The 25801-nt window shown below is 35.0% G+C and overlaps 1 protein-coding gene across 5 annotated transcripts in view; it reads left to right on the top strand.

Moving 5' to 3' along the window:
- Positions 1-25801, top strand: part of LOC121673096 (alpha-(1,6)-fucosyltransferase) — an 84206-nt gene that overhangs the window by 15047 nt on the left and 43358 nt on the right. For 2 of the 5 annotated variants that reach the window (XM_042046143.1, XM_042046144.1), the window contains exons 2-6: positions 6396-6490; positions 12453-12584; positions 13945-14369; positions 23779-23894; positions 24041-24209. In XM_042046143.1, coding sequence (XP_041902077.1) covers positions 14167-14369; positions 23779-23894; positions 24041-24209 — 488 coding nt within the window. In that variant the 5' untranslated portion in view covers positions 6396-6490; positions 12453-12584; positions 13945-14166. Of the gene's footprint in view, positions 1-6395; positions 6491-12452; positions 12585-13944; positions 14370-23778; positions 23895-24040; positions 24210-25801 lie in introns of those variants that run through there. The other 3 variants (XM_042046146.1, XM_042046145.1, XM_042046147.1) reach the window with 3 other exon arrangements.

The raw sequence follows: 25801 nt of genomic DNA, 5'->3' as shown, positions 1-25801 counted from the left end.
CTTCTGGTGGTGTTACTGGAAGTGATAGTGGACTTGAAGTCACCAGCTTCCCAGCATTTTCTGAAAGACCATCTAGTTTTCTTATAAAATTCTGTCTTTATACTCAGCAGTCATTTCACCACAGAGCATTCACTAGCCTTGAACAGCTTATTATCTTTTACAGATGATATTTAATACCTTGCTGTATAACCTGCCTCCTATCCTTCAGAATCCCTGTTAGTCTCCACATAAGAATGATGTTGGTATCATCTACTTACGGGACCATTTCTTTCTCGAAATTTTCTTGAGGCTCCCTTGACGTGGGAGCCTCAGAGTGTATTAAAAGTATTAAGAAATTTGTTTGGTGTACTATGTGTAGATGCAGCACTTTGAGACATGGTTTGGTGGTAGACTTGGCAATGCTGGGTTAATGGTTGGACTACATGATCTTAGAGGTCTTTTCCAAACTAAAAACTTATATGATTGTACGAGTCTACTTGTCTCTCTAGGATATTTTGGTTTTAGCAAAACCAACTTCAAAAAACAACGTTTTACTTCTTAACTTCCTCACTTACCTACCTCAATGTAGGTAATCGTGTACAAATACATCATGATGGGGTAGCCCCTGCCCTCCAATCTTCTGCTGCCATTTGTTATAATCGTAATTTGCAATTTTTCAAGTTGGGTAGCAGACTGATTTTGTTGTTTCATTGCTGCTTTTTGATTTTGTGAATAACTTAATGGTTAGAGATGTAGATCCTTCAGATCCTGTAGATCCCTTCCTTGTGGAACTGAGCTCTAAATGCAATCCAGACTCTCCTTTAAATTACTAGGAGATTCTGCCCCGAGACTCAGTTTGCTAAAGCAGGGTTGCTTGCTTTAGAAAGAATACAAAGATTTACAACCAAAGAGTTACTACCTGTGTTTGGGCCTTGGCCAGACTCTTGGGTAAAAAACAGTCACACACAGAGTGTGTGACTATAGCAGGAGATAGCTCAGAACCATGGAGAGCTCTTTTAAATTCCAGTATGGGGAATAATGGGCATTCTTGATTTTTTTTTCTTAAATATGGTTGCTAAAATTAACCTGAGCTATTCAGAAATAAAGGAAGTTGAAGGGCAAGAAAAAGCCTACACTGAAATTAGGAGCAAGAATATAATACTTGTTTTAAAAGAGTAGGTGGAAAAAGTCTTAACTTGCAAAGAATTGTGAGATACTACTGGGGAACAGCTAAACATAGGAGCCGCTGGCCACGATAGTCACACCCTTATTATAATGTGTTCACCACAAAGGAAAATACTGTTTTTCTCACAAATAATGAGTTTATACACAATTATTCTATGAAGTGAATGGCTTTCTATGTGGCTACGTAGGTTTGCCTAGGAAACAGTAAGAATAACACGATTGTAGGTTTTTCCTACAAGTGCTTGACTTCCAAATTGATTTGAAAGATGATTTAAAATCTGACTTGGTTTTACTTATTATCAGTCTGAAATGCTTGAATGGGATTTCACTAGAATTACCTTTGAGAATATATGCAAATTTAGCTTTTAAGTCTTTTGTTACTGTACTAATATTAATATTGCTTAAATAATTATTTTATATGGAAAATGAATTTAAAATCTTATTTTTAGAATGTTTAGCCTATAAAATAAAATACTATTTTGTAAAAAGCATCAAGCTTGCTTTAATTTCTATAGAAAAAGTTACATATATCCAGGCACACAGATGAAAAATCCCATCTTACATATAAAAGAAAACAGCTCACTCATTAAGGCTGATAGTTTCTAACACTCATGATGGCTTGACAGCAAATTTATGTATTAGTGTTATAAATAAAAATGGGAATTCTGATTAGCAGTGTAAACTTAATACTTGACATAAAAAGAGCTAAGCAGGAAGCTAACACTTTCAAAGGTGTTTTAAACTCAGTAAGTTTTAAACTCACCTGTCATTTTGCCTTAATAATGTGTCACACCAATTTTAGAGAGGAAAAGGCATTGGCAGCATTATGTGAGGTTTGGACTTGCAACTTCACAGCTCTGTTTTATTCATAGCCTTACCATTGTACAAAGTGCTTTCAGTTTTTCAGTTCCTTCAGTTTTAAATAAGTGAATAGATCTTAGATCAGTGGTACACTTGAGCCACGGTGATGGTGAAGATCACATGCAGGAAGCAATCAACTTTTGGTGGCATGGAGCTCTACTGAAGCTGTAAACCAGTGTAAATTAGACAGCGTGAACCTATATGCTAATGCAAATAAATTGCTTCCCATACTTGAATTAGCTCATTAGGTGCCTTTTTTGGTGCTTTTTAGTGTGTAAAATTCTCTATCCCAAAAAAAAAAAGAAAATTGGAATGCCAAGGGAAATTTTCACAGGCTAAGGTCTGCCTATTATGGCATAGTGGAATTAAAGTTAAAGCAGATACTTCTTTATCAAATGGCAATATTACTATTTGCAATCCCCAGTAAAATTTGTCTTGCTCTAATAAAAGTACTGCATCAAACATGGTTCAATTTAAACTAGAAAATGGTGATACAAAGCAAGTCTGATTATTTAGATAATGATCCCATTCGACATTCTTTTCCCTGATGTGGCCCACTCAAAACTGAATTCTGACATTTCTGTCTCCAAGTCTGCCATGTGTAAGAAGAAAGGCTTTTAGCTCAGTTTTGTGACTCTTTTTTTACCGTATAGCCTTCACTATGCTTTGATTTTGCAAAACCTCCTGGTTGCGAATATCACTTTAGTTTCCTTACGGCTGCCAAGTGTCATGCATTTTTGCATAACTATTACAAACTCAGCAGCTCTCTCATCTGCCTGTTTTTCATCTTGATTTATAAACATCCAGCTGAGTTGTGAACAGACTGATGTTAAGTTTCCTGGTTATTAGATTTTTGCATGTTGCTTTGATGCCAGCCAAAAGAGGAAAGATCTTACCTCTGATCTTACTTCTGATGTTTGCAACCATTAAGGAATGACATGGGGAAGCAAGTGGAAAAGAAAATTTAGTGGAGTGCTTCAGCAGAAACAAAAATGGAAAAGTCAAATATTACCTTAAGGTTGTCCATTGGTTTTTTTCCTCCCTCTCTGCTCCTTTCCCAAGGTATCCAGATTATTCTACCGATAGGGAGCTGCACTTTCTCCCAGGAACTGGCAGCTGTACTTTGGTCCCAGATGAGCACTGAAACAGAAGGCAAACATTCTATTAAGTTCTGTTAAGAAAAGGATGTGCCATTTCTGTTTGCTAACTTTCATGTGACTTATGCAGGGCAGAAAGCCCAATTCTGTTCAGCTTCTTGATTCAATGGCTGGGTATTTTTGAAAGCATTTTAGGTGCTTCAATTAAAAGGGAATGAGCAACTGAGAATCTGTTGCTTAATGAAGTCATCTGTTTCAGTGGCTGATTCCTTTATTTGTTTTGCACTTACATGTTTAGGAATGACTTTCTCCTACCTCATGAGCCAAATTTATCCAGGTGGAACTCCTAATCCCCAGATTTTATTATGTGTTTATTTGCGTGTGTAAGAAACAATTTCAATGTCACAAATTCTTTTTTTAACACATGAGTTATGTCCTTCTAACTTTCATAGTCTGTTCTTTTACTTCATTGCTTCCAAAGATTCTCCCTCTTCCTGTTTTTATTTTTTTTTTTTGGAATGAGGTTTCTGCAAGGACTGTCAGTAGATTATTAACATACTACGGTGGAGGAAGATCATGCTTGATGTTAGAGTTGAGGTTTTTTAGAGTTGAATTTTTATTATTCATTGACTGTGTTTATACTAGAATAGGGTTGTATGGAGTCAATACAGTAAGTAAACAAGAAAAAATAAACCTTTACTATCATGTGATTGTCCTGTTCATTTTCTAAGGTAATTTTTGTCTTACAAAGACATTTCATTAGTTAATATCAGACAAAGGTAACATCTCACTTCACTGTGTTTCTGGTTAATGTATTATCTTAGTAGTTAAAAAGGACTGTAAAAGTGAAGACTGCTTTATCCATTCATATATATAATTTCCTTGGAGGAGTGCATTGTTTCTGCAATTGACTCTCTTACCTTTCTAAAAGAAGAATCACCAATAAGTTTTTGTCTGTTTGACAGAGAATCTTGTATATATTTGACAAGTAAGCTGCTCTTTTTCTTTCAAGGCACAGTTCCCTCTTTTGTTCAAAATTACATCGATTGTAAATAAAAAAAGAGAAATTACTGTATCTTTTTGGAAGCTTTCAAATGTAATCTGTTACAAGAATTATGAGCACTCATTTATTACTGTATCTAATAAGAAGTGCTTATTATTTTCAGACTGTATTTGTTACTGTTGATGCACTCTTGATTCTTTTATCTAGTTTAGAAAAGTTACTACTTCTGATTAGATTCTTAACTCCTGTTAAGCTCTTTCAAGGTCAGTGTTCTATGTATATCTTTAGCTTAAAAGCCCCCAAGTGCTGTGGGTGTGGACTTCTCTGAACCACTGCTGTTGTGATAACTGAACCTGTAGGTGTTCGTATAGCATAATTTCGAGAATGTTTGGTCTCTGATACTAAAAGTACCAAAATTGGTGTTTGGATTGTTTGTTTTTTATCTCTGACCAGAGAAGTAGGATTAGTGCTAGTACTTAACTCCATTGTTGTGGGTGTGTGTGTGTTTCGGGGTTTTTTTCTTCCAGTAGAAATATATTTAGTAACTACAGGGGCCGAGGACCCTGAGCTGGCCGTGATTTTTATGTGGTTCACCATAGGCGTTCTCCGTGTAATTAGCTCCTCAAAGGAAACCAAATGTTTTTTAATTGAAGAAGTGCCAAGTTTTATTAGAATAACAGTTAGGATAATTAACACTTTAAGTATTGCAAACTCAGTGTATAGAGAAGAAAGAAGAAAAAGGAAAAAAATTTACAAGGTTTTCTCTGCCCACATTGTCATTGTGAGTGTGCTGTTGCTTCTACTTGGTTGCAGTTAATTCAGTGACTTTAAGCCTTGAACTGTGCAGTGCCCTCTGATCTGCTGGAAGTTTTTCCTGTAGTGTCTAAGATCAGTCTGCTCCCTGCTCCCTGCTGCAATTTCTTTACTGGGTAGCAAGCTCCTGTAATGGAATTTCTTTACTGTCATACTGCATAGTTTCTTTAGTCTCCTGGACCTGAGCGTAGTCAGGGTATCTCCAACGAGTGCATGCACATTGTCTCTCTTTCTCTGGGAGGCCCTGCCTGACCTGATCATCTTAGAAAAGCATGAGAATGATAGTGGAGAAGCAAGTAGAATGCCTTCTGCCCCCCTAATACTGTCTGTCAAAAAGATGGAGGACTCATTTGATGAAACACTCACCATGAGCTGGCAGTGTGTGCTCATAGCCCAGAAAGCCAACCCAGTCCTGGGCTGCGCCAACAGCAGTCGGGCAAAGGAGGTGATTCTCCCCCTCTGCTCCTGTGAGATCCCACCTGGACTGCTGCTTCCAGTTCTGATGTCACCAGCATCTGAAGAAATTTGTTGTGAGAGATAAACTATATTTTTAGGTTAAGAAGTTATGAAGAGAGCTTATGTTTCTTTGGAAGACACCAGGAATTTCCTTGAAATTTTGGAGTTGTATTCTTTTGCTATGGAATACTTCTGAAGAGCTGTTCAACTTACTTTTACTTTGTTTTCTCCAAAGCTCCAGATCTATGATTTTTCCAGTGATTATTCTAGTGACTTTTAATATTTTGATTGAAAGAAAATTCTTTCCAAGGTTTCCTTAACATAGTCATGATTTTTATAAATGATAAAAAGATATACATGATAAAAGATGTGAAAGAATATACATGAATACTCTTCTATTAATTTTATTAAAATTAAGGTTAAATTTTCTATCTTTGATTTTATTTCTTTTTTTCCATTTCAAAATTTTGCCTGGTATTTTGAACAGGGACTGATGCTTAGACATGGGGAAACAATTATTTGACAAAACTGCTAAATGGCTGAACTGCTTTAATTGATTATGCAGATTTATATCTTGCATTCAACATGTATAACATCTTTCAGCTGCAAATTTGATGGTATCAGTAAATATTAATGAATCAACTTCAAACATAATTTTGAAGTTGGCAAATATTAACAAGGGAAATTGAGGCCTTGTGAGACTGACTTGTAAAATTTACTCATTAAATCAATACAGAGCCTAAAATATTCTTTAATTTAATTCTTTGGTTGCTAGATCACATTGTATCTCATCTAGATATAATGAAAGATGGTAGTTAAAAATATTTTGATTGAATGATTGATCTTTGTGGATAATCCATGATTAGCTAAGTTACAAATAGAAAATGAGGTATTTTAAAATGTAAGATTCTTTCTCACTGTTACGATAAAGAGTAAATCAAAAGGAAGTTGTTCTTACAGAATGTGAAATTAAAGGGACTTTCTTGTTTTCTTTCAAACAGTTACTAATTTCACTGACTGCTGGAATAGTGGGATTACATTTTAACCTCCAACCTCCATGATGCAGTTGTGTTTATGTCCTGCTGTCAGAGAGAGGGTAAGCTGTTCTTCGTATGTGTTATGAAGTTAAGATTTTTTAAAATGTACTGCTATTTATGTGACAGATAAAATACATTGTACGTTTACATGTCACGCATTTTAGAATAATTTGTTTTAAACACCAAAAGCTGTAAAAGTTATTTCATGAAATCACATCATAGCTGGATTTGGAAAGTTTCTTTGGGGATCTTCTAGTCCAACACCACTGATCACAGTTGGGTTGATTGGAGTGCGTTGCTCGGGTCTTTGCCGAGCCTCCAGGGATGGAGACTTCACTGACACTTTTTACTGCACTTTCACCAGTATGACCATGTGATGTACTAAATGCAAGGAATTTAACTCAATGCAGCATGTTGTATAAAATAAGCTGTCATGGGAACTATTAATAACGAGCTATTTATTTGATCATGAAAACAAATAACTAGCAATTGTCTTGCAGTTTTTTTTCCCTAGATATTCTGATTCAATCTTTTCTCCTTTTGTACTTTATCAAAAATTTTGAATCAAACATTTATATTTGTTATAACCACTCTATTTTTTTTTTTTTTTGAGGAATCATTTCCATTAACATCTGATTGATTGATGTGAAACTTCCTAAGTATGGGGGTTTTGGTTTTATGGGGTTTTTTGTTTGTTTGTTTTGGCTTAATTTTTGTTTTGGTTTTTTTTTCTTAATGGAGGATATTTGGACTCGCAGAGGATAAAAATCTAGAAATTACTTGGGTAATTTGTACCATTTCGAACATCAAGGAGATAATGTAAAGGAATATAGTAAAATAGAAAGTAATATTAGAAATTCTTTGGGGTTGAAAGTCCTAAGACCTTGTTCAGTGCTACAGAGTTGATTATTCTTGATAACAACTCAGGTATTTGTGGTAGTTATGGATCACTGATGGAGGAGGAGGCTTGTAGGAAATAATTGCATACATTCCTTAATTACTTTCCTACATGATTCTGATTGAACTTAGGCTTGTGAGGGAAATTGCACTTACTATTCTCTCAGCTTCAGTTTTTCTGCCACACACCACCTTAAGAGCTTTAGAAAAGCAGTAGCCACCTTGGTTTGGTGATTTGTGTCTTCACTGATCATCAGTCATTTTGGGGAATTTATTGCTGCTGCTTGTGTTGCAAATGCAGCCGCTCTTGAGCTGTTGATCAGCTCTCAGTTTGTATTCTATGTGTGCTCACCTTGTTGAATTTTTTTGTATGCATCAGTAAATATTGACTTCCTAAAAGAAGAACACATTTGGCACAAGATTGCTAATTGGTCATTCTGAATATTTGTCTGTTCATTCCTCTGCCTTCCATTCTGAGGGTGTTTTCATTCAAAATTTTTGCAAAGGTGTTTTCAGGTGTAAAATGTTACACAGTTAAATTGAAAATAGTCTCTATGTTGCTCAGGTGAGCATTTTACATCAAATACACACTATAAGCTTCAAAATGATACCAGAATCTTCCCCTACATTCCCCTACTTTGAATGTTTTGTCTTTATTATAGTATGTATTCTGCTGAAGCTTCTAAATGAATCTTAAGATGACTTCTCAAGTTGATAATCTTGCTTTTAGACTCGAGGTTTTAATTCCTCAAGTCCTAGCAATTTACCATCTTCGTAATCTCACTGAGCCTGAAAAATCATCAAGCTTCCACACTTGGTGACAAAACCTCTTTAGCAAAATTTCAGGAAGTGCAAATCACCTTGTATCTTTGTCCAAAGCTTGTTCTGGTTGGTTATGATTCTGTTTTCTAACCAAATGAAATGAGGGGGCCTGTAGCTTTCGCACAGTAAACGAAGTCCCTCAGTACCATCTCTTCCTGCCAGGGAGTTTTCTGTGATAAAGATCCAAAATTAGAGTGTTTGAAGGCTTCAGCATTTAATTAGTTTCCACTTGGAATGAAATTGAAAAGGGTGGTGATTTCTGTTAAGAAAATGTTTAGTTTGAGAATAATCTGCAGATTGTATCAGATGAGTAGACTGTATTTATTAATGTAAAATTATAAGGGAGTGTATGAAGAGAATATCACGCAAATTGCTCAGAGCAGTCTGTACAAGTATAAAATTAGACTTTTGCAGAAAGAAACAGTAGTAAAGAGGGAGTTGTGGATGTATGATTAAATAGTGAACAGGTCTAATGATTATGTCTACTTATGGCCCCTGATACATGTGAATAGAAGTTAAGAAGAAAAAAGAAGTAAATTTCTACAATAATTAAGTATGTATGGAATACTACGAATTTTATGTCCTTGTTCCAGAAAAAAGAGGGAGTGGATAGTTTTTATGGGTAGAAAAAATGTAACTAAAACAGTGAGCTTGACTAAGAAATGGAATGAACTTCATTTTGGATACTTTTAGAACACAAACATTAATACATGCTCTGTGAATGGATTTCTGTTCTCTGGTTGAAGAAAACAATAGATATAATTTGTATGTTAATAAAGGTAATTAAAAAGTTATAGATGAATGAAATGCTTTCCAAATTGTTTCCAGTCACTATTTGAAAAATGTTTGCATCTAAATGGGAAAAAGTCTCTTGGGATTGATAAATATGAATGCTAGAACTAGAAATAATTACCAGTCATGGCTTGATCACAGTAGTGTGCAAAGCATGGGGACAAATTTCAAAGAAATGAGAGTTAACAAAGTAGAGGTAGATAAAAATAGGAAAATAGATAAATGCAACATAGATTTGTCATCAACAATTTTTTGATCTGTACTATTCTGGGTTTACTTGGTAACTGTTTCAATGAGGTAAATTTCCCAATGAAACATAGTTTGGGAGAGAATGTGTATGAATTCCTTTCAGCATTTCTTGGCACATAGAAAGTTCTATATTGAGTGAGAGAAAATGTGGATGAAAAGTAGAATCATTTGTTGGAAAAGGAAGTAGCTGAAGGGATGAAGTGACAGGGACTTGTGCTGCAAGGAAGAGTATTAGCCTGGAGGAGAGGCCCTATTAGTGCAGTGGATTACATCTGTTACTCATCTTGGATGTTTTCAGTAGTGACAATGTCATGAAAATATAATAGTTTATAATGAAATTTAGGTCACAAAATAGAAGAGTGTTCTGATGGGGTCAGAAAAATGTACAAGAATTTTTTACTCAGGACACCGGAGTGATAGAATGGGATAAAGCGTAATAGTACAAAGTTAAAAGGATGAAAAAGAAGAATTTCTGTATATAAGACAGGAGCTTATAAATCTGAAGAGAGATAGACGCAGAAAGATTTGAATGTATTATGTCCTTGTAAAATGGTTGCTGACTGCCAGAGTAATGTGGCCATGAAAAGAGAAATCCTGTTTTGGGATACATCACAGTAGGCAGGTCCAAGAGAGAAAAGCAGGTATTTGGCTCGTACGAGATGCCAGCAACGCCTTGTGTTACATGCAGAATTCTGATTCAATTACTGTGTAAGTCCTCATAAAGAATGCATTGCCTACACCGTTAATAATGTTTGTAAGGTTTGCTTATTTTTATCAAACGCTACAGAGGCATTTACTTGTTACTTTTGTCCTTTGATCCTTAGTTTTATTTTAATATCCTAAAAGGATTATTTCCTTAGGCTCTAATCCTTTGTCAGAGGCTGTGCCATCACGTTATTGTTAAATAAGAACTGGGATCAGAAAGTTGGTTTTAATTTTCATTTTTATGAGAGCACAACAGGCTAACATTACTTAGAGTAGAATGCTTTCCTAAGAAGATAATTTTTGTCAGTGAAATCTTAAAAATACTAACTTCAATAAGTTTACTTGTAAGGGAAACTAATAATGTTGTGAGGGTTCAATCTTAAGTTATATGTACGGTGTAACGTGCTTTTCACGTGTGTTTCACATTTAGTGATAAGTCATTGTGATAGCTCTTAGAGTGGAATGGATTTCATGTTTCATACATTGTGCAATTGTAGGGGATATACATGCCTTAAATATACTGCTGTATATGTTAACTATAGTAATGTATTTTACTTTGTGAGTAATTTTCTTCTTTTCAGCTTACATAAGGTACACTTTTTTTGAGTGAATCTAGGCCAGTAGGTGGTTCAGCCAAAAGTAGACTTGCTTAGTTTGCTTTGAATTTAATCTAAAATAACTTGAAACTATACATTGCCAAGAAAAATCATAATGCTATTCTGGGGCCATAATTCTGTAGGAAGCAAAAATACACATGGAGAAAATACACACTGCATCACTGAATTTGCTATGGAAAGCATGTTCGAAATAGTACATTAAAAGGGACCTTATTTAAGTCATGGAAAATGTCCTTCCATTTAAAATTATATAGTATTGGGCTATTCAATTTTCTAATTCTTAAGTACCTTTTAAAGCTTTAAAATAATGGGAAGGCTTCATTGGGAGCAAGATGAGGAAAGGTAGTATGTATTTATTTTTGATTAGTCATTTTTGCTATCGCAAAATAACTTTGACATGGATGCACATTATTTCTCATCAAGATATTGGTGCTACTCTTCAGTCTCTTTTTTCACTTGCCATTTTAATCAAGTCTCTTTAGTGTTTCATGTAGTCATTTTCATTTAGTCATTCAGTGCATTCCATTACATTGAAGCAATGCTGTTTTTTAACCAAATTTTTCCTGTTAATTTGGCAACAAAACATTTTCACATTCTTACAGTCAGTTGTGGCTTACATGTGTAGTATGCACAATTTGATTTCCCAACCAAGGCTTGAAGGTGATCCTTATTTTTAGGTAAATATTCTGTCTGTTCCTTGTGGAGTTCCAACTCCCCTGCTGTGAGCAAGGGTGCCACTCACTAGATCAGGTTGCTCAAAGTTCCATTCAGCCTGGCTTTGAACTCTTCCAGGGATGGGGCATCCAGTATCTCTGGATGCCCCATCCCTGGAATGTCAAATACTTTGACAAAATGTCAAATATGTTGACATTTTCTATTGCCAGAACAGTATGAAATAAAAGAATTAATGTGTAAGCCACATTACAGTACAAAGTTGGTAGTTAAGTGTTGCTAGCACTCACATATAATTAGATACACCACATTTGAGATACAGGCTTTTTAATGTTTTTTCAGAATGTTCTCCCTATTTATTCAGCTAGTTTGGCATCTTTATTTTATGTTTAACTCTACTGTGACCTAACTTACGAAAAGAACAATGGCATCTTCAGAGATTGATAGAAATCAGACAAAACCTGTGAGGACTTGGTTGCATTTAGCCAAATGCTAAACTGATATTTCATAGAATTACTGATCACAGCTAAATCCCATTCCTAATGGGCCTCAAAGGTCATCTGTACACAACTCTACCCACTGATAAACTGATTTTTTTCCCATTTTTGATTTTTTCCTCATTAAGCATCTTGATTACCTCCAGTTTATTGCTATGAGACTTTTTCACCTCATGTTTCACCTTGTTTTCCAAACACTTATATGTCAAGCTGTATGAAGTCTGCCAGTGGGTGCAGAGAGGTCCCTGATCACTCTTTCCACTTCAGCTGATTGCCTAGTCTTACTGTGTGTTTCCTCTTGTCTAGTGGGGTGGGGACTCACATGATGATCTTTCTTCTTCCATGCAGCTTAGGTTTTTCGGAACATTTTGGGGACCTTGTTGAATGCCATTTGAAAATCCACACTGACTAAATCAATTACATAACGGTTAGAACTGGTTCTGTCTTGCCTGTTTGTTTACATCTTCAAAAGAACTTTAATAAATTTATAGCCACTATTTGTCTTTCTAAAAGCGATGTTAGTACTTTTTTACTTTGATTACTTTCATCCTTATGTTTGCAGATTTATTTAATCTAATTATTTCTGCCAGTTTGGCTGACATGAATATTTTTTTTTCCTGGCCTGTAATTGCAGGATTCCCTGCTGTAGCCCTTACAAATAATTCAGTTTACTGTTTTAATTTTCCTTTCCTTTGCTACAGAGTGGTTATAAGTAAGAGGTTGAACACCTCTGTTAATAATTAAACTATTGCATTCTTTAACTTCTTTAGAACTGTTGGAAGAATACCATCTGTTCCTGATGACTCGTTATATCAATTTTGTGGATTTTTGATTGTCTGATCTACTAACACTGTTGTTTGAGACAGACCAACGCTGCCTCTGGTAAAGAAGATACCTGATTTGTGAGTCTGCTTAAGCTCATGTTTTATGAAAAACAGATTGGAAAAAAAAAGTCAATATTTTGCTTGCGAAGTATTCTATAAACAATTGTGTCCCAATTGTGTCTTACTAGTCAAAAGTGGATTTTTTTGGGCCTCTTTTAAACATACACAAACTACCCCTCTTCTCAAGATAACCAGAGAAAATTTTCAGCATTTTCAGTGCTGTTGAAAACAGTAAGCATATTCAATGTTAGAATTATTGTATCTGGAGGTGTGTGCTCCAGGCATATTTCCATAACTGGGTGAGTTTGGAAGTTACTGCAATTTGGGAAGATTTTGCTCTAGGCTTGAAATGAATTGGAATAGAATAAAATAACTAAATGAAATTAAAAAGAAGTTAAGATGAAAGAAGGATAAAACAGAAAAGAATAATTTGGGAGAAGGTAGATGTGGATGGTATCTCAGAGGAAGTACAGTGGATTTAAAGATTTGAGAATCCAAAGAAATAGGTTATTTTGGAAATTGAATAAGAATGGCATATATATGCTCTTTAAAAAGGTAAAAATGTTACATTGCTGAGAAACAGGAAGAGAGGGGAGAAGTACTTAAAGAAGGCTCCAGACATGCTGTCAGTTAAAATCTGATCTAGATAGAATGAGGAGACTTTATCCTCATTGAATGATATTTTGCCAAGTAGAAAATGAGTTGAGGTGATTTTGCATTTTTTAAAATGGCATGGTGGGTTTTTTTGTGAGAGAAGGTATTACCTTTGGAGCACTTTTTTGCAGTTTTTTATAACTTTAATAATAACTTGTCAAAATGGGTTTGATAGTTTTGAGACAGCAGAGAAGTGTTTCTAAAAGCTAGGTTTCTAAAGTCATACCTGATTTTCAAATACTTGCAAATTGCAGAGTATACTGTTACAATGGCTATAACTCATTTGTTAAAGAGTGGCAGTCATGACAAAAACGGAGAAGAAAGGGAGTAAAAGTGAAAGAAATTAAGATATATTTGTAATTAAATAAAAGCTCTTTGTTGATAGTAAAGGAAAATGTCAAGTTTACTACAGAGTGACTTTTGAACTATTTTAATGTCTGAAATGACACGAATTGGTAAATACTTCTCGTGTAAAAAGCAGCATTTCTTCTGGCCATTTCAAATTTAGGATTAATTGCATATTCTTTGTCATTCATTCATGAATTCAGCACACTGTTCTGTGGAAAGTTAAAAGCTTTTTTCTTTGTCTCTGTGACAGAAAGTAGTAACATTGTCTATTGTCATTCTTGAATGTTAATGACAATGCGTTTAGCTTAATTGAAATCCACTGTATTTGTACATATCAGAATTGTAATTTCAGATTTATTTTTATTTTTTCCCACAGAATATAAATGAAGAATGATGCAATACTAATGCTTTCTATGTACAGCCTTGTAAGAATCTTCTTTAAGGACTTGCAGTAAGATAAATACTGAGAATAATTTTTCTCTGGTACAATGTGTTGAAGCAGAGGAACTGGCATTGTCCACCTTTGTAAAAGCTAAGAACTTAAAATGTTTGCTATTTTGTGAGCGGAGCAGTTCTGGAGTGAATTGAACTTCTGAAAATGCGGCCATGGACTGGTTCCTGGCGTTGGATTATGCTCATCCTCTTTGCTTGGGGAACTTTACTCTTTTATATTGGTGGACACCTGGTACGAGACAGCGAGCACCCAGATCATTCCAGTCGTGAATTATCCAAGATCCTTGCTAAACTTGAACGGTTAAAGCAGCAAAATGAAGACTTAAGGCGCATGGCAGAATCTCTCAGGTAGGACCTGGAAGTAATTAAAACTGTTCAGGAAATTTTTGAAATATGAAATACCAGAAATGAAATTGTAAGGGTTGTTTGTGGGAGTTTTTGCAAATTATATTTAACATTTAAGTATAGATAAGTGTTTTAATTTGTGCTGAAAATATATTGCAAAACCTTTAAATAAATGTACATTTAGTCCTGGTCTAATGTAATCATTATTTAAGAGTCATTTAATGGTGTGGAAATGTTACTGTCACAATAACAGAGTTCTGTAGGTGATTCACCCCTCAATGCCAACTTCAAACAAGTGCAATTATTATGACATTCATACAAATGAGAACATCTAGTTCTTTATACTTCTGCATGCAGTAATTGGAAGAGCTCGTTTTAAAATTGCTGAAAACATTTATACAGCTTGTTGAAGATAAATGCTGACTTGCTGAAGATGATCTGCAATAGATTGCTGCATTATACAAATTCTTTTATCCAAGTTTTCTTCCTTGCCTTGCTGCTACACTTGTAGAAATACTTGTAAAACAGTAGGATCATCTACTTTTTTACAGTCATTAGATTGTAGATGGGTATGATTACATTTTGAAGTGTTTTCTTTCACCTTTTCAGACAGACAGCTTTTCACATAGATTCAAGGTACCTGCTGTCATAAAAACCTGAAAGGGAAAGCTGCTTAGGCAGGATGTGTCAGTGCCAGGTTGGACCCAAGTATGTGGACAGCACCACATGCAGCCTAAAAAGCTGGGATGGATCATGGGGACAAGTGCAGAGGCTTCATATGTTATAGGAAGGTGGAGAAGAGTAAAGCTCAGTATAAGATTTTACAGAATGGGAGGGTGGTGTTTATTTTAAAAATGTCTAAATGAGCTGAATTCGTGTATCTGAATTTTTTACTGAATTGGCTGTCTCTTTCCCAGCTCTGTGCTCATGAGCACCACATGTGTAGCAGTGGTATGGCCAGGATCACCTGTGTAGTACATGGAGAGCAAGGGGCACTGCAAGTTCATCCTGTCTCTTGGTTGGTTCTTGCTTGGCAAGGAGAAACTGATTTTGGGCTTGCCTTTTAATACCCTTTAGGAGCAGATTTTGGATCTTCTACCCTGCTGTTTTACTTCATATTTCATAGGGAAAATTACAGAATTGCACAAATATATTTTCTTTACTAGGGTGTTTTAGGTTTCTGGTCCTGTTCTTGTTAGCTCAAGTCAGTTTGTTTCCCACCTTCATTTAATGAAATCACGCCTCAACTCTGTAGCAGTGAAATGAATTACCTTTCCTCTTTAGCCTGCTCTGATGTTTTTTCTCATGCATTCTCTCTTTCATTCTTATCCAGGCTGTTGGATTTGCTAGGCTGGGTAGACTTCCCTGCCTCACTGCAATATTTTTTCACTGCACTCTGTTCCTGGTTTCTGGAATGCACTGTAGATGTGGCTGCATGCTGATGAGGCTTCTTAGCTTAGAAATATGTCTTAATTTTGAACTATATGTCAGCCCTGAAGAAGCACCTCAGCATTCATGTACTGCTCCCCAGAGGTGGAGAAATGCCGCTGACCCAAGTACTCTACAGTGAGCATTGATAATCTTCACCTTGAGTAATATGGCCATGAATGGCTGAGTGGGCTATAGTTCCCTAAGCTCAGTTTATTAATATATGATAACAACAGTATTTGATAAGATTTTAATATATGTTGTTGACAAAATGGTGTAATATACAGTGTGCTGATATGAAGAAACTTAAGCAAGGCTCTGTATTTGACTAAATGCAGTATTTGTAACTTTCTTGAATATTAGACAGTAATAGTTAGCCTTGGGGATTCTTGCCTCAGAGGTGGTAATATCTGGCCTTGAATGTAAAGATTACCACCCTCCATGCTTTCAGTCCCCCATGTTTGTCTGACTTGAATAAATGGTAATGTGTTGTATTGCACAGCCATTGAAATATAACCCATTCAAATTACACAGTGACTAGAAGAGAATAAATTGTTTTACCGATGGCAGGGTACTGTTTTCCTCTCAAGAAGGAGGCAGTAGAGACAGGAGGTGCTAAGTAGAGGCTAAACTATATTTGAGGCAGTGATGATTTTTCTAAATATCTTTCTATATTTCACTAGCCTTATCTATATTCAGATAAATATTACCTTTTTGGTGGGCAAGTTTTAAATAATAGCTTATACTGTTGATAATTTCTCATGATTTATAAAAATAAAAACATTAGTTTATATCTACTCTAACCATGTTAGAATATTTCAACATTCCTTTTCTATGCTTCAGTTAATGGCTTCAAGATGCTGAAATTAGATTAAGTGATGCAAAACGGTGTTGACTGGACTCTGTTCAGCTTCTTTTTTGTAAAGATGGTGTTTAACAGTATTTCTGAGACTTTTCCTCAGAGCAGTTCTGTATAACCACAGGAAAATCTGAAATTCTAGCATGAGGAAGCATAAATGACTTTAAATACCAGTTGAACAGCCATACGTGTCCAGGTTCAGTAGTCAGTGCTCTCCAGGCACGAGCCAGTTTGAGACTGGAAGATAACCAGTCATAGTTTATGCTGGAAGTGCTCTGAGGTTGGTGAACTACTAACTTTGAGGGAAATGATGCATGACAATGTAGGGCTTTTCATTATTTTTACTGTGCCAAATCCATGATACTGTTTACATAGAAACATCACAAATAGGTTTTAGACGTATCCTGGTCAACCTGTGTTATTAAAGTATTAAATCATAATGTGGTACAGAATTTCAGTGTCTCATTTCTTTGTTTGCCAGATAGAACAAGTTGTGTTGAAAATAGATGTTAGCTTTAAAATTGTCCCAGTTACATTTTTATAGCAGTGTGTCTGTTTAAAATGAGGCATTAACCAGCAGTCCATGGGTTTAGTATCTGTGTACTGGAAGAGATCACTGCTGCTGTGAGCATACATTATAGAAACAAAACACCTCTTAACTTCAGAAATCCAATTAGACAGAAAAGATCACTTTTGCTCCAGTTTACATCTTAAAGTAAAGACGTAATTTATTTTAGGCTTTACTGATCAAAGACAGAAGGACTGGAACTATTATTTGAATATGATTTAATTGCTAGAATTTTTATTTTGTACTGAAAACTCTAGTTACTGACAGTGGCAGTTAAATCTGAGTGGATAAAACAACAGTCTCTGCATCAGTATAGCTCATAAAGGGCATGAGGTAAAAACTTGGTTTTGCTGCCGTTTTTCACTAAGATTTTATATCTAGAGAACAAAAAAGCTCATTTTTTGGGTTAAAACATAGAATATATTATGGTATGCAACAGGGTTAAGCTAATGCCTGAAATTAGGCATATTCCAATTAGGAATTTAAGGTTACTTGTGGAGGATTTTATACAAGATGAGAGTGCCTACCTGTAAAATTGTAACAATAAACAAACATCTGATTAACTATGCTAGCTAACTATGCTAGTTACAGTATTTTGGCACTATTAGATAAAAGTTTTGGATGCTAAAAAGCTCCAAGTTAACAGAATTTGTCTTAGTGAGCAATGAAGTTTTGTGAATGGTAGAACATTACCATAATGAGTAGCTGTGACATTAATAGTAGCTAGTTAGGGCAGGCAGGAAGGGGCAGAAGGTGGGTATGGTTATAAGAATTTGTAGTTTAATAAAAGTATAAGTTGTTTTTTCATTTCCATTTTGAAGTTAGAGAAAATTGGTATTTCATATTTGATTACATTGTTAGTTAAAATGGTAAAATGCATTTCAGTACATTTCAATTGCCTGGACTTTCCCATTATCATGGGTTTCTATGACTTCTCTCACTTCCTTATCACCTAATAAAAGTGTCAGTGTTCTGGGATGGTTGAAAACAGGAGCTGGTGTGCTTGTTTCCATCCATCTCTCTATGAATGCTAACATAGAAAGACAAGAAGTGATCTTTCCACCCTGAGATCTGAATCCTCCTTTGCTGCCAATTTATGTAGCAGCTCCTCATCCCCAAAGACAACAAAAAAGAAAACCAAAAATGTGCCTTATGAAGCATACCTTATGTGCATGCAAAACTAACCATTCAAAACTTGAAAAAGATCCTATCTGTGAAAAGGCTTTATAAAGTCTTGCTTGACCCTTTTTTCCTCTGTGGTACTTAAATAATACCTGATTTTGTAATTTTCTTCCGCTTGCTTCTTCTCACACAAGATATGTAAGGAGCAGAATTAAGGTTTTAGGGCATTGATAGGTACTTGTTTGGATTATTCTGGTTTATTTCCCACCCACTGCAACCATTTGTATGTTTGATTTCACAAAATATATTATGTTTTTATGATTTTATGATTTTTAAAAATATTTTTAATTCATTACCCATATTGGTTAAGAATATTTCATATTTTTGTAAGGATTTTTGGTGAGCATATTTTTAGATACTTATTTTCTAAGTTGTATATACCTGTGCAAGTTGAAACAGTCACTCTTTTTGAAAATGGCCTGGAATAAAAAAAATATTCCTTTAGGAACTGAGTACACTTTTGTGGTGCACTTCTGATTACTTGAAATTACATCAGGTACTGCATAGGTTTTATGGTGTATTTAAAAAGCCTTAGGTGAGAAGTTACTGTAGTTTTTCTTTTGCCAATATGGTGCTTTGTAAAAACCTTCCTTGTGGGCTATAAAGAGGCAAAGATGTATATTAGTGATGCAGAAGATAAATGGGCTTAAAGGTGTTTTGTATTGTCTGAGTTTTAGAAATTATGTGCATGAATATTGTGGTGTAGTGAGATTTGGAGAGGTACCACAGTCTGTATGTGATCATAAACAATATTGTAGGAGCAAATCTGGGTTGATTTTAGAAGCAGTGTAGATTTCAATAGTGCAAAATAGTAATAAAACTGAGTTTTTTACAGGTTGTTGTTTTACTATTCTGTATCCAGTCAAACTGGAAGAACCCTTTCAAGGACACTTAAGTAGTAGGTGTGACAGCAAAAATGGAAATCTTTACTGCAATTTTTGTAGTTATTTAAGGGAAACCTGATAGGGAGTAATAATCAAACCAAAGTATTACATAATGTTGTTTCCTAAACAGTAGTTTTAGGAAGTAGTTTTACCTAAATTTTTACTTACTCTTAGTATTATGATATGACTGCTGAAGACTGTCCCTGTTGCATATAGATGATATAAGGCTTTTAGGAGGATTACAATTACAACTTTTGTAATGTCCCATTTTCTTGGATGGAAGCTGTGTATGCCTTCATCCTTGTCCTAGGGTTGCTTTATTTTTGCAATACATGAATGCTTCATAGTATTTATGTGCTTCTTTGTGTATTACTGGGTGGGAGCCAAATTTTTATATTTTAGGATATTTTTCTCACAGTTCTGAGTGTAGCTTCAGAAAGAAGAGATCAGATTTTGAATTTGAAAGAGTACTAGAGTTGCTTTAATGTAGCTGGTGCTGAGGCTGGTGGAGAATCCAAACTGGAGAGATCAATTAATCATAAGCAACTCTATTAAAGTACTTCTGTCAATTACTCTGGGCAGTTTTTGGGCCCATTAAACCTGTAGAAAGCATTAAAGGGGCTTGGATAGAAGAATACTTTCAGGTTGATAAGAATTTAAATATTAAAGTACAGTTTTCTATTACATGTATTTAAAATATCTCAAGTTTGAAGCTGACAGTATTGCACAGGCTAGTGTGTGAAGGATGAAGATAATTGAACTAAATGGTGGGCACCTCTGCTCTTTTTACTACTTTTTGTGCAATTCTGAGTTAAGGGAAGGGACACATGTGCAGTGGATATAATCAGCACTGATCAGGGCTGTGCTGATCTAAATTGATAAGGGATGTTTGGTCTTTATTTGCAGATAACATTGACTCTTTTATTTCAGTTTTATTTACTGAGAAGGTTTTGTCTAAGAAGGATGAAGTGACAGCCTGTATTCTTTTTGTTTGTGTGTGCTAGTGGTCATTAATAATTGAACATGATTTTCTTCTTGGGGAAGAGAAAAAAGTGAAAGAAGAAAAGACAATCATAATTTGACTTTAGTTAGTTATAAACCTTCTAGCTCCATACAAAGAACTTAGATATAAATGAAAAAATGAGAAAATATTTGAGTGTGAACTTGTGAAATCTTATATTTTTCCTTTTGCTGATAAATTAGTGTAACCTTTTAAATATCTTGGGAATAGGAAAAGGTTAGAATGGTTTTTGTAATTTATGGGTTTTTAAAATTATTTTTACAATTATTTTACACAGTATGGCAGTTCTTCTAGCTAAATTGAATGTCACTATGATTAATTTTTAAGGTGTTCTTTTTGCCTTCAGAGATCCAGACTAGATATCATTGCTTTTTCATTGCCCCTCTGTCACCTGAAGGTGATGAGAAATTGGCCTAAGTCATATGGATTATGTACATAGAATTATTTTTTTTTTTTTAGCTGGATTAACAAGGGACAAAGTAGAAACAGGTTATCTCTACAACATAATTTTTTTGATGTTTAAAGCTATACAGTAATATCTTTATTTGATGAGTTGATTATGGAAAAGATAATTTCTATTTGCTATCAAATGGTAGGAAGCAGCGTGCAAACATCACACCTTGTAACTACTGAGAATTGAAATAAACCTACTACTTGGTTTATTAGCTTGACTGACTGCTTAAGAGAATTATAATTGTGTTTATTTTGTGTTCATAACTTAATTTACAGTTTTACCATAGTAATAAGTGAAGGACACTGTGTCCTAGATGCTTACTGGTGTGTTTTTTTTATTACTGCTTAGAATCATCTTAGTTTAGATGAACTTACTTTAAACTCACCTCTCATATTTTAAGGAGTAAAATAGTTGTCAGGACTTACTTTGGTAAGAATTATTTTGGTAAGAATTCCTGTTTTTCAAGAGGAATTCTTATTCATAAGTATGCATAATTACTAGGATATTCTGCACTAGAAATTATCTGCGTGCAGGATGCCATGAGACTAGACAAGGATTTTAATTCAAACGCTTTTCCCTCAAATGTTGTCGTATCTCCAAGTCAGTTGAAGTACTTGGAGAGGGTAATAACAGCCAAGCTGTGCAGAGAAGAATCTTTTCCTTAATTTTGAGACTGGATGAAAGTGAGGAAGACAGCAATTCTGAGTCTGATGAGGTAACAGATGTGGAGACAAAACTGAAAAAAGAATAAGCTATCTTAGTTTCATCCTAAAATGATATAATTTTTGAAAGTCCAAACAACTAGCTTAGAGAATGTCTCCCCCCATCCCAGCTCTTTTATCTAACAGTCTAAGTACAATAAAAATTTTTATTGCAATGTGCCAAACAAGATGAATGTTAAATGGCATGCAGTTTTCAAGATCTTAATTATATCAAATGATCAACATTACTGTGCTTCTTTCATATCATCCACAACTATCCTTCTGTAGGATCCTCTAATTGCTACTTTAACAGACTTTCCTTATGCTAAGATGATTTGTACACTGTCTCAGGACTTCTTATGGTAATGATTTTGTGTCCTTTTACCCTATTGTTCTTCACAGATTCTACCTTTAGGGTGTGTGACTTGTACAAGATAAACCCTAACATTTTTTTCTGGCAATTTTGTGGTTAGTTGTTCCTTCACAACTCCAACTGTGGTACCAAGTCAGCAGATCACAAACACATTTCCATCTGGTGGTTTTAAATTCGTGTAAGAACGTAAATGTCTTTCAATATACTTTTTAAAGGCTTGTTTGTATTGTCTTGTACATGGCAATACAATACTGTACCTCAGTGTGATACAATACTGTACATTTTTTGTAGAAACAAATTTACAAATGGATTGTTGACATGGAGAGTATATTTAGGGAGTGCACATGATTAAGATTAGGATATTTTACCCAGTTTTGACATGCTTGTTCCATCAGTGCATGAAAAAGCAGATGTACGAGCAGTTAATGGTAATTCCTTTTTGTGGTAGTTTTAGAACACAAATATTTTTTCAGTAATTATCCCTAGGATAGGGATCCTTTCAATAGGAAGCTTTAAGACTGCAGAATTTTTTACTGAATTTCTCTCAGGCTACGTAGCTGCTTCTTCCACCTCTCTTATCTCCTTCTGAAAAAAGGTGCTTAAATGCTATGCTTCGTGTGATACACCTTTCTGATGCTTACATTAGGTGTTTGTTCTCTTCAACTGTTTCAGGGAAAATGAACTTCTCATCAGTCCCTGAAATTTTATTGGCATTTAGCTATCCAGACCTGAGAGACATTAAAGTTAATAAAATCTCAGTAGGATATTTAGAATGCTGTCATTTCTTTTTTACAGGGAAGGTGCTCCCTCAAACCATTGTTTTCCCTATGCTAGAGGCACCTGTCAAGGACTCTTCCTGTGTATGGTGCTGTGAAACTCTGTTTGTGTGTGGAGAGAATATCTGTTTCTTTTTATGTTCATATTCCTTTATGAAGGAAGAATCGTCTTTATGTTCTGCAAGAATTCTGTATTCTTTGCAGTTCTCAAGACTTACCATTGCACGTCTGCTTGCTCTTTTTCTCTTTAGAGTCTGATCTTACAAAAGCTTATAAAATGTGGAATAATTTTTAATAAGTGTAATTTCTCTTGAAATTAAGAGAGTTTTTATTTTACCTGCTTTAAATTTGTGAGGCAAATAGTAGTTAGCATCTAGTTTCACTTCAATTATTTTGGTTTATTAATACGTGGATTCAAGTTGAGATGGTGAACAAACCTCAGTAATGCCCTCAGGGCTGACTTACGGCTCATAGATTTCAGGATATGTATTTCCATACTTCTCCTGTGCTCACATATCAGAAATTTTACAAATTGATGTTACAGTTGCTGGTGTTGTTTTAGGTGATGTACAGTTTAGAATAAGAGATCATGACAATGGTACATTTAAGGTGGTTGGATCTTGTTCTGAGTCCATGCAATACATTGAAGTCATCCTGGGTGAATGTGTAGGAAGCCTTAACTAGAGTTCAAGAGCTGGAGCCCTGGTTCTCTAAGAATATATGGCCAGGGTTCAAGAGAAGAATGTACCTCGTGTGTGAATGTAAGAAGAGTCAGAAATAGAATCTCTTGAAGGTATGTTGCATAGGCTTTGTTTGTGTGCCAATCAGGTTGACAATTAAACTGCCCCAGATACTGTTTTCACAAGCAGAGCCTTGCATTGTTCATGTTGGTGAGTGGAAGTCTTGAAAGCAGCACAGTATAGGATCAGGCTGAATCCTGCATTGCAGCTGTGTTATGCACTGTTTTTCTCCTATGGAATTGTGCTTTCAAAATCTTGTTTATGTCAATGTGTTTAATTTCTTCTGGTTTTAAGGAAATATTATGAAGGTTTATCAGTAAAACAGTATGGAATAAAAATGAAAGGAGAGCTGAATTGTTGATGCAAATAATTTATCAAATAATTATATTTATAAATCATGCAATTTCTTTATTTTCTATGTCCTAGGATACCAGATGGTCCCATTGATCAGGGACCAGCTGCAGGAAAGGTACATGCTTTAGAGGAGCAACTTCTAAAGGCCAAAGAACAGATAGAAAACTATAAGAAGCGGGCAGGAGATGGTTGGTAGATAAGTTTTCTTTTACTTCTAAAACAAGTTTTGGTGTTTTGGTATTTCTTATCACAAATGTATTGGCTTCTTAACAAGTAATTCAACTAAAAGTACTGATACTGATGCTTTTATGCTTTTTTTTTTTTTTTTTTTTAGTAGGAGGCCTTGGAAAAGACCATGAAATACTGAGGAGGAGGATTGAGAATGGGGCTAAGGAACTTTGGTTTTTCCTCCAGAGTGAACTGAAGAAGTTGAAAAATCTAGAAGGAAGTGAACTGCAAACACGCATTGATGAATTTCTGTCTGATTTAGGTCATCAGGAAAGGTACTTGCATTAGTTGATTCTGACCTTTAATTTAACTGTCATTATGTTGTTCAAAGATGTGTGGCAATTATATTTTTAGTTGTTGTCAGTCATCAGGCCTCCTTATTGTTGGGGTACCTTTTTTATCATGTCAAAATATTCTGTATGAGTTTTGTTCATGCTGAAAAAAATTAATCCAGGAGATGTTAAAAATTCAGTGAAGTCTGTCTTTAAGCATATTATATTTTTAACTCTGTTCCCAACAGGATTGCAATAATAGTTTGTGTCTCATCAGTAAACAGTTATACAAAAGTAGTTGAATTAACTAAATATACTGCCTTAAACACGTATCAGTGTCCCGAAAAAAGCTGTGATCTCCATGTGTGAACATCAGTAATAAAGCAAGAGCCTTTGAAAATAATGCTGTAGTAAAGGGAAAAAATCAGAAGAATTTTCAATTCCTTAGAAATAATGTAAACACTATTTAAAACATAAAGGCAATATGAATTTGATTATTAATGTGGGCAAATAGTACGGTCCATTAAATTTTGTAATTTAATATTCCACAGTTCCAAAATCCATTTTGTCATAGATTGAGTTGAAAGTGAGAAGGGACTAGTCAATTATTGAGAATTATTATTTATATAAAAGACGTGATTAAATTTCATCCAATTAGTTCTCTGCCAAGTGCAGTTTTATATATTTGACTGAAATAAAAGTAGTGCTTGGCTGAAGCAGAATTTTCCAAAAGACTTGAGATCTTCAGTTGAACAGTGAACTGACAGAGAAGCTGCCACTTCCCTGGACAGTTTGTTTTGATAGTTATCTCCACTCAGAAATATTTATTCTCCATGGAAATTATTTCTGTTTGGGCTTTGTGAACTTTAGTTCATGGATTCTTATATACCTTTTAAACTATCTGCTAAAAACTGGGGCAAGTAGTCTAATACCAGACTTTCTCACATCTGTCATGGTAACAGAATCACTCGTGTGCGTATGATTCCTCTGTTTATGAAGCCAGGATGAGGCAGTCACCACAGTGAAACCTTGAATAATGTTGTGTGTGTTTGATGCCAGAAGGTTTTTATGTTGCTGTCTCCCAGGACGAGTCCTTTTCCTTAGTCCTCTTCTTCCTACACCAATGATTATTAACTCATTAAGTCCTATTTGCAAGTTTCTGCATTTCTGATACCCTTATGTTCACATCTCTCAATACTTCAGGGTGAGGTGAAACCCATTCTAGAGATGCATGACTCCTTTGCATTGGATTAGAAAACTTTGCCCTATAGATCTCTGGAAGTTATGAGATGACTTCCACTGTGGTACTGAAAGAAGTTTGTACATGATGCAAGCAATCACAACTGCTCTTTTTTTTTCCTCTGATAATTTTTGTATTGACTACAAGTATTCTTTCAGTTGTCGCAGTGGTTATTAAATCCAGAGTAATCTGAAGTCTGTTTAGTCTTAGTAATAGATCTGTGTAGACCTTCCTTGTCTGGTGAGGTCCTCAAAAAAGACTTAAGTCATTTAAACTAAAGTCAAATAGCCAGCAACTAGGTTTTATTAAACTGAAATCTAGGCAATCTATTTACAGTGTAGAAGTTCAAAGGAAT

This window comes from Corvus kubaryi, unplaced genomic scaffold (assembly GCF_017639235.1).
Source record: "Corvus kubaryi isolate FWS band 111438036 unplaced genomic scaffold, C.kubaryi_AGA036_p1.0 65183, whole genome shotgun sequence".
Taxonomy (NCBI): Eukaryota; Metazoa; Chordata; class Aves; order Passeriformes; family Corvidae; genus Corvus; species Corvus kubaryi.
This window is presented reverse-complemented; position numbering and strand designations above follow the sequence as displayed.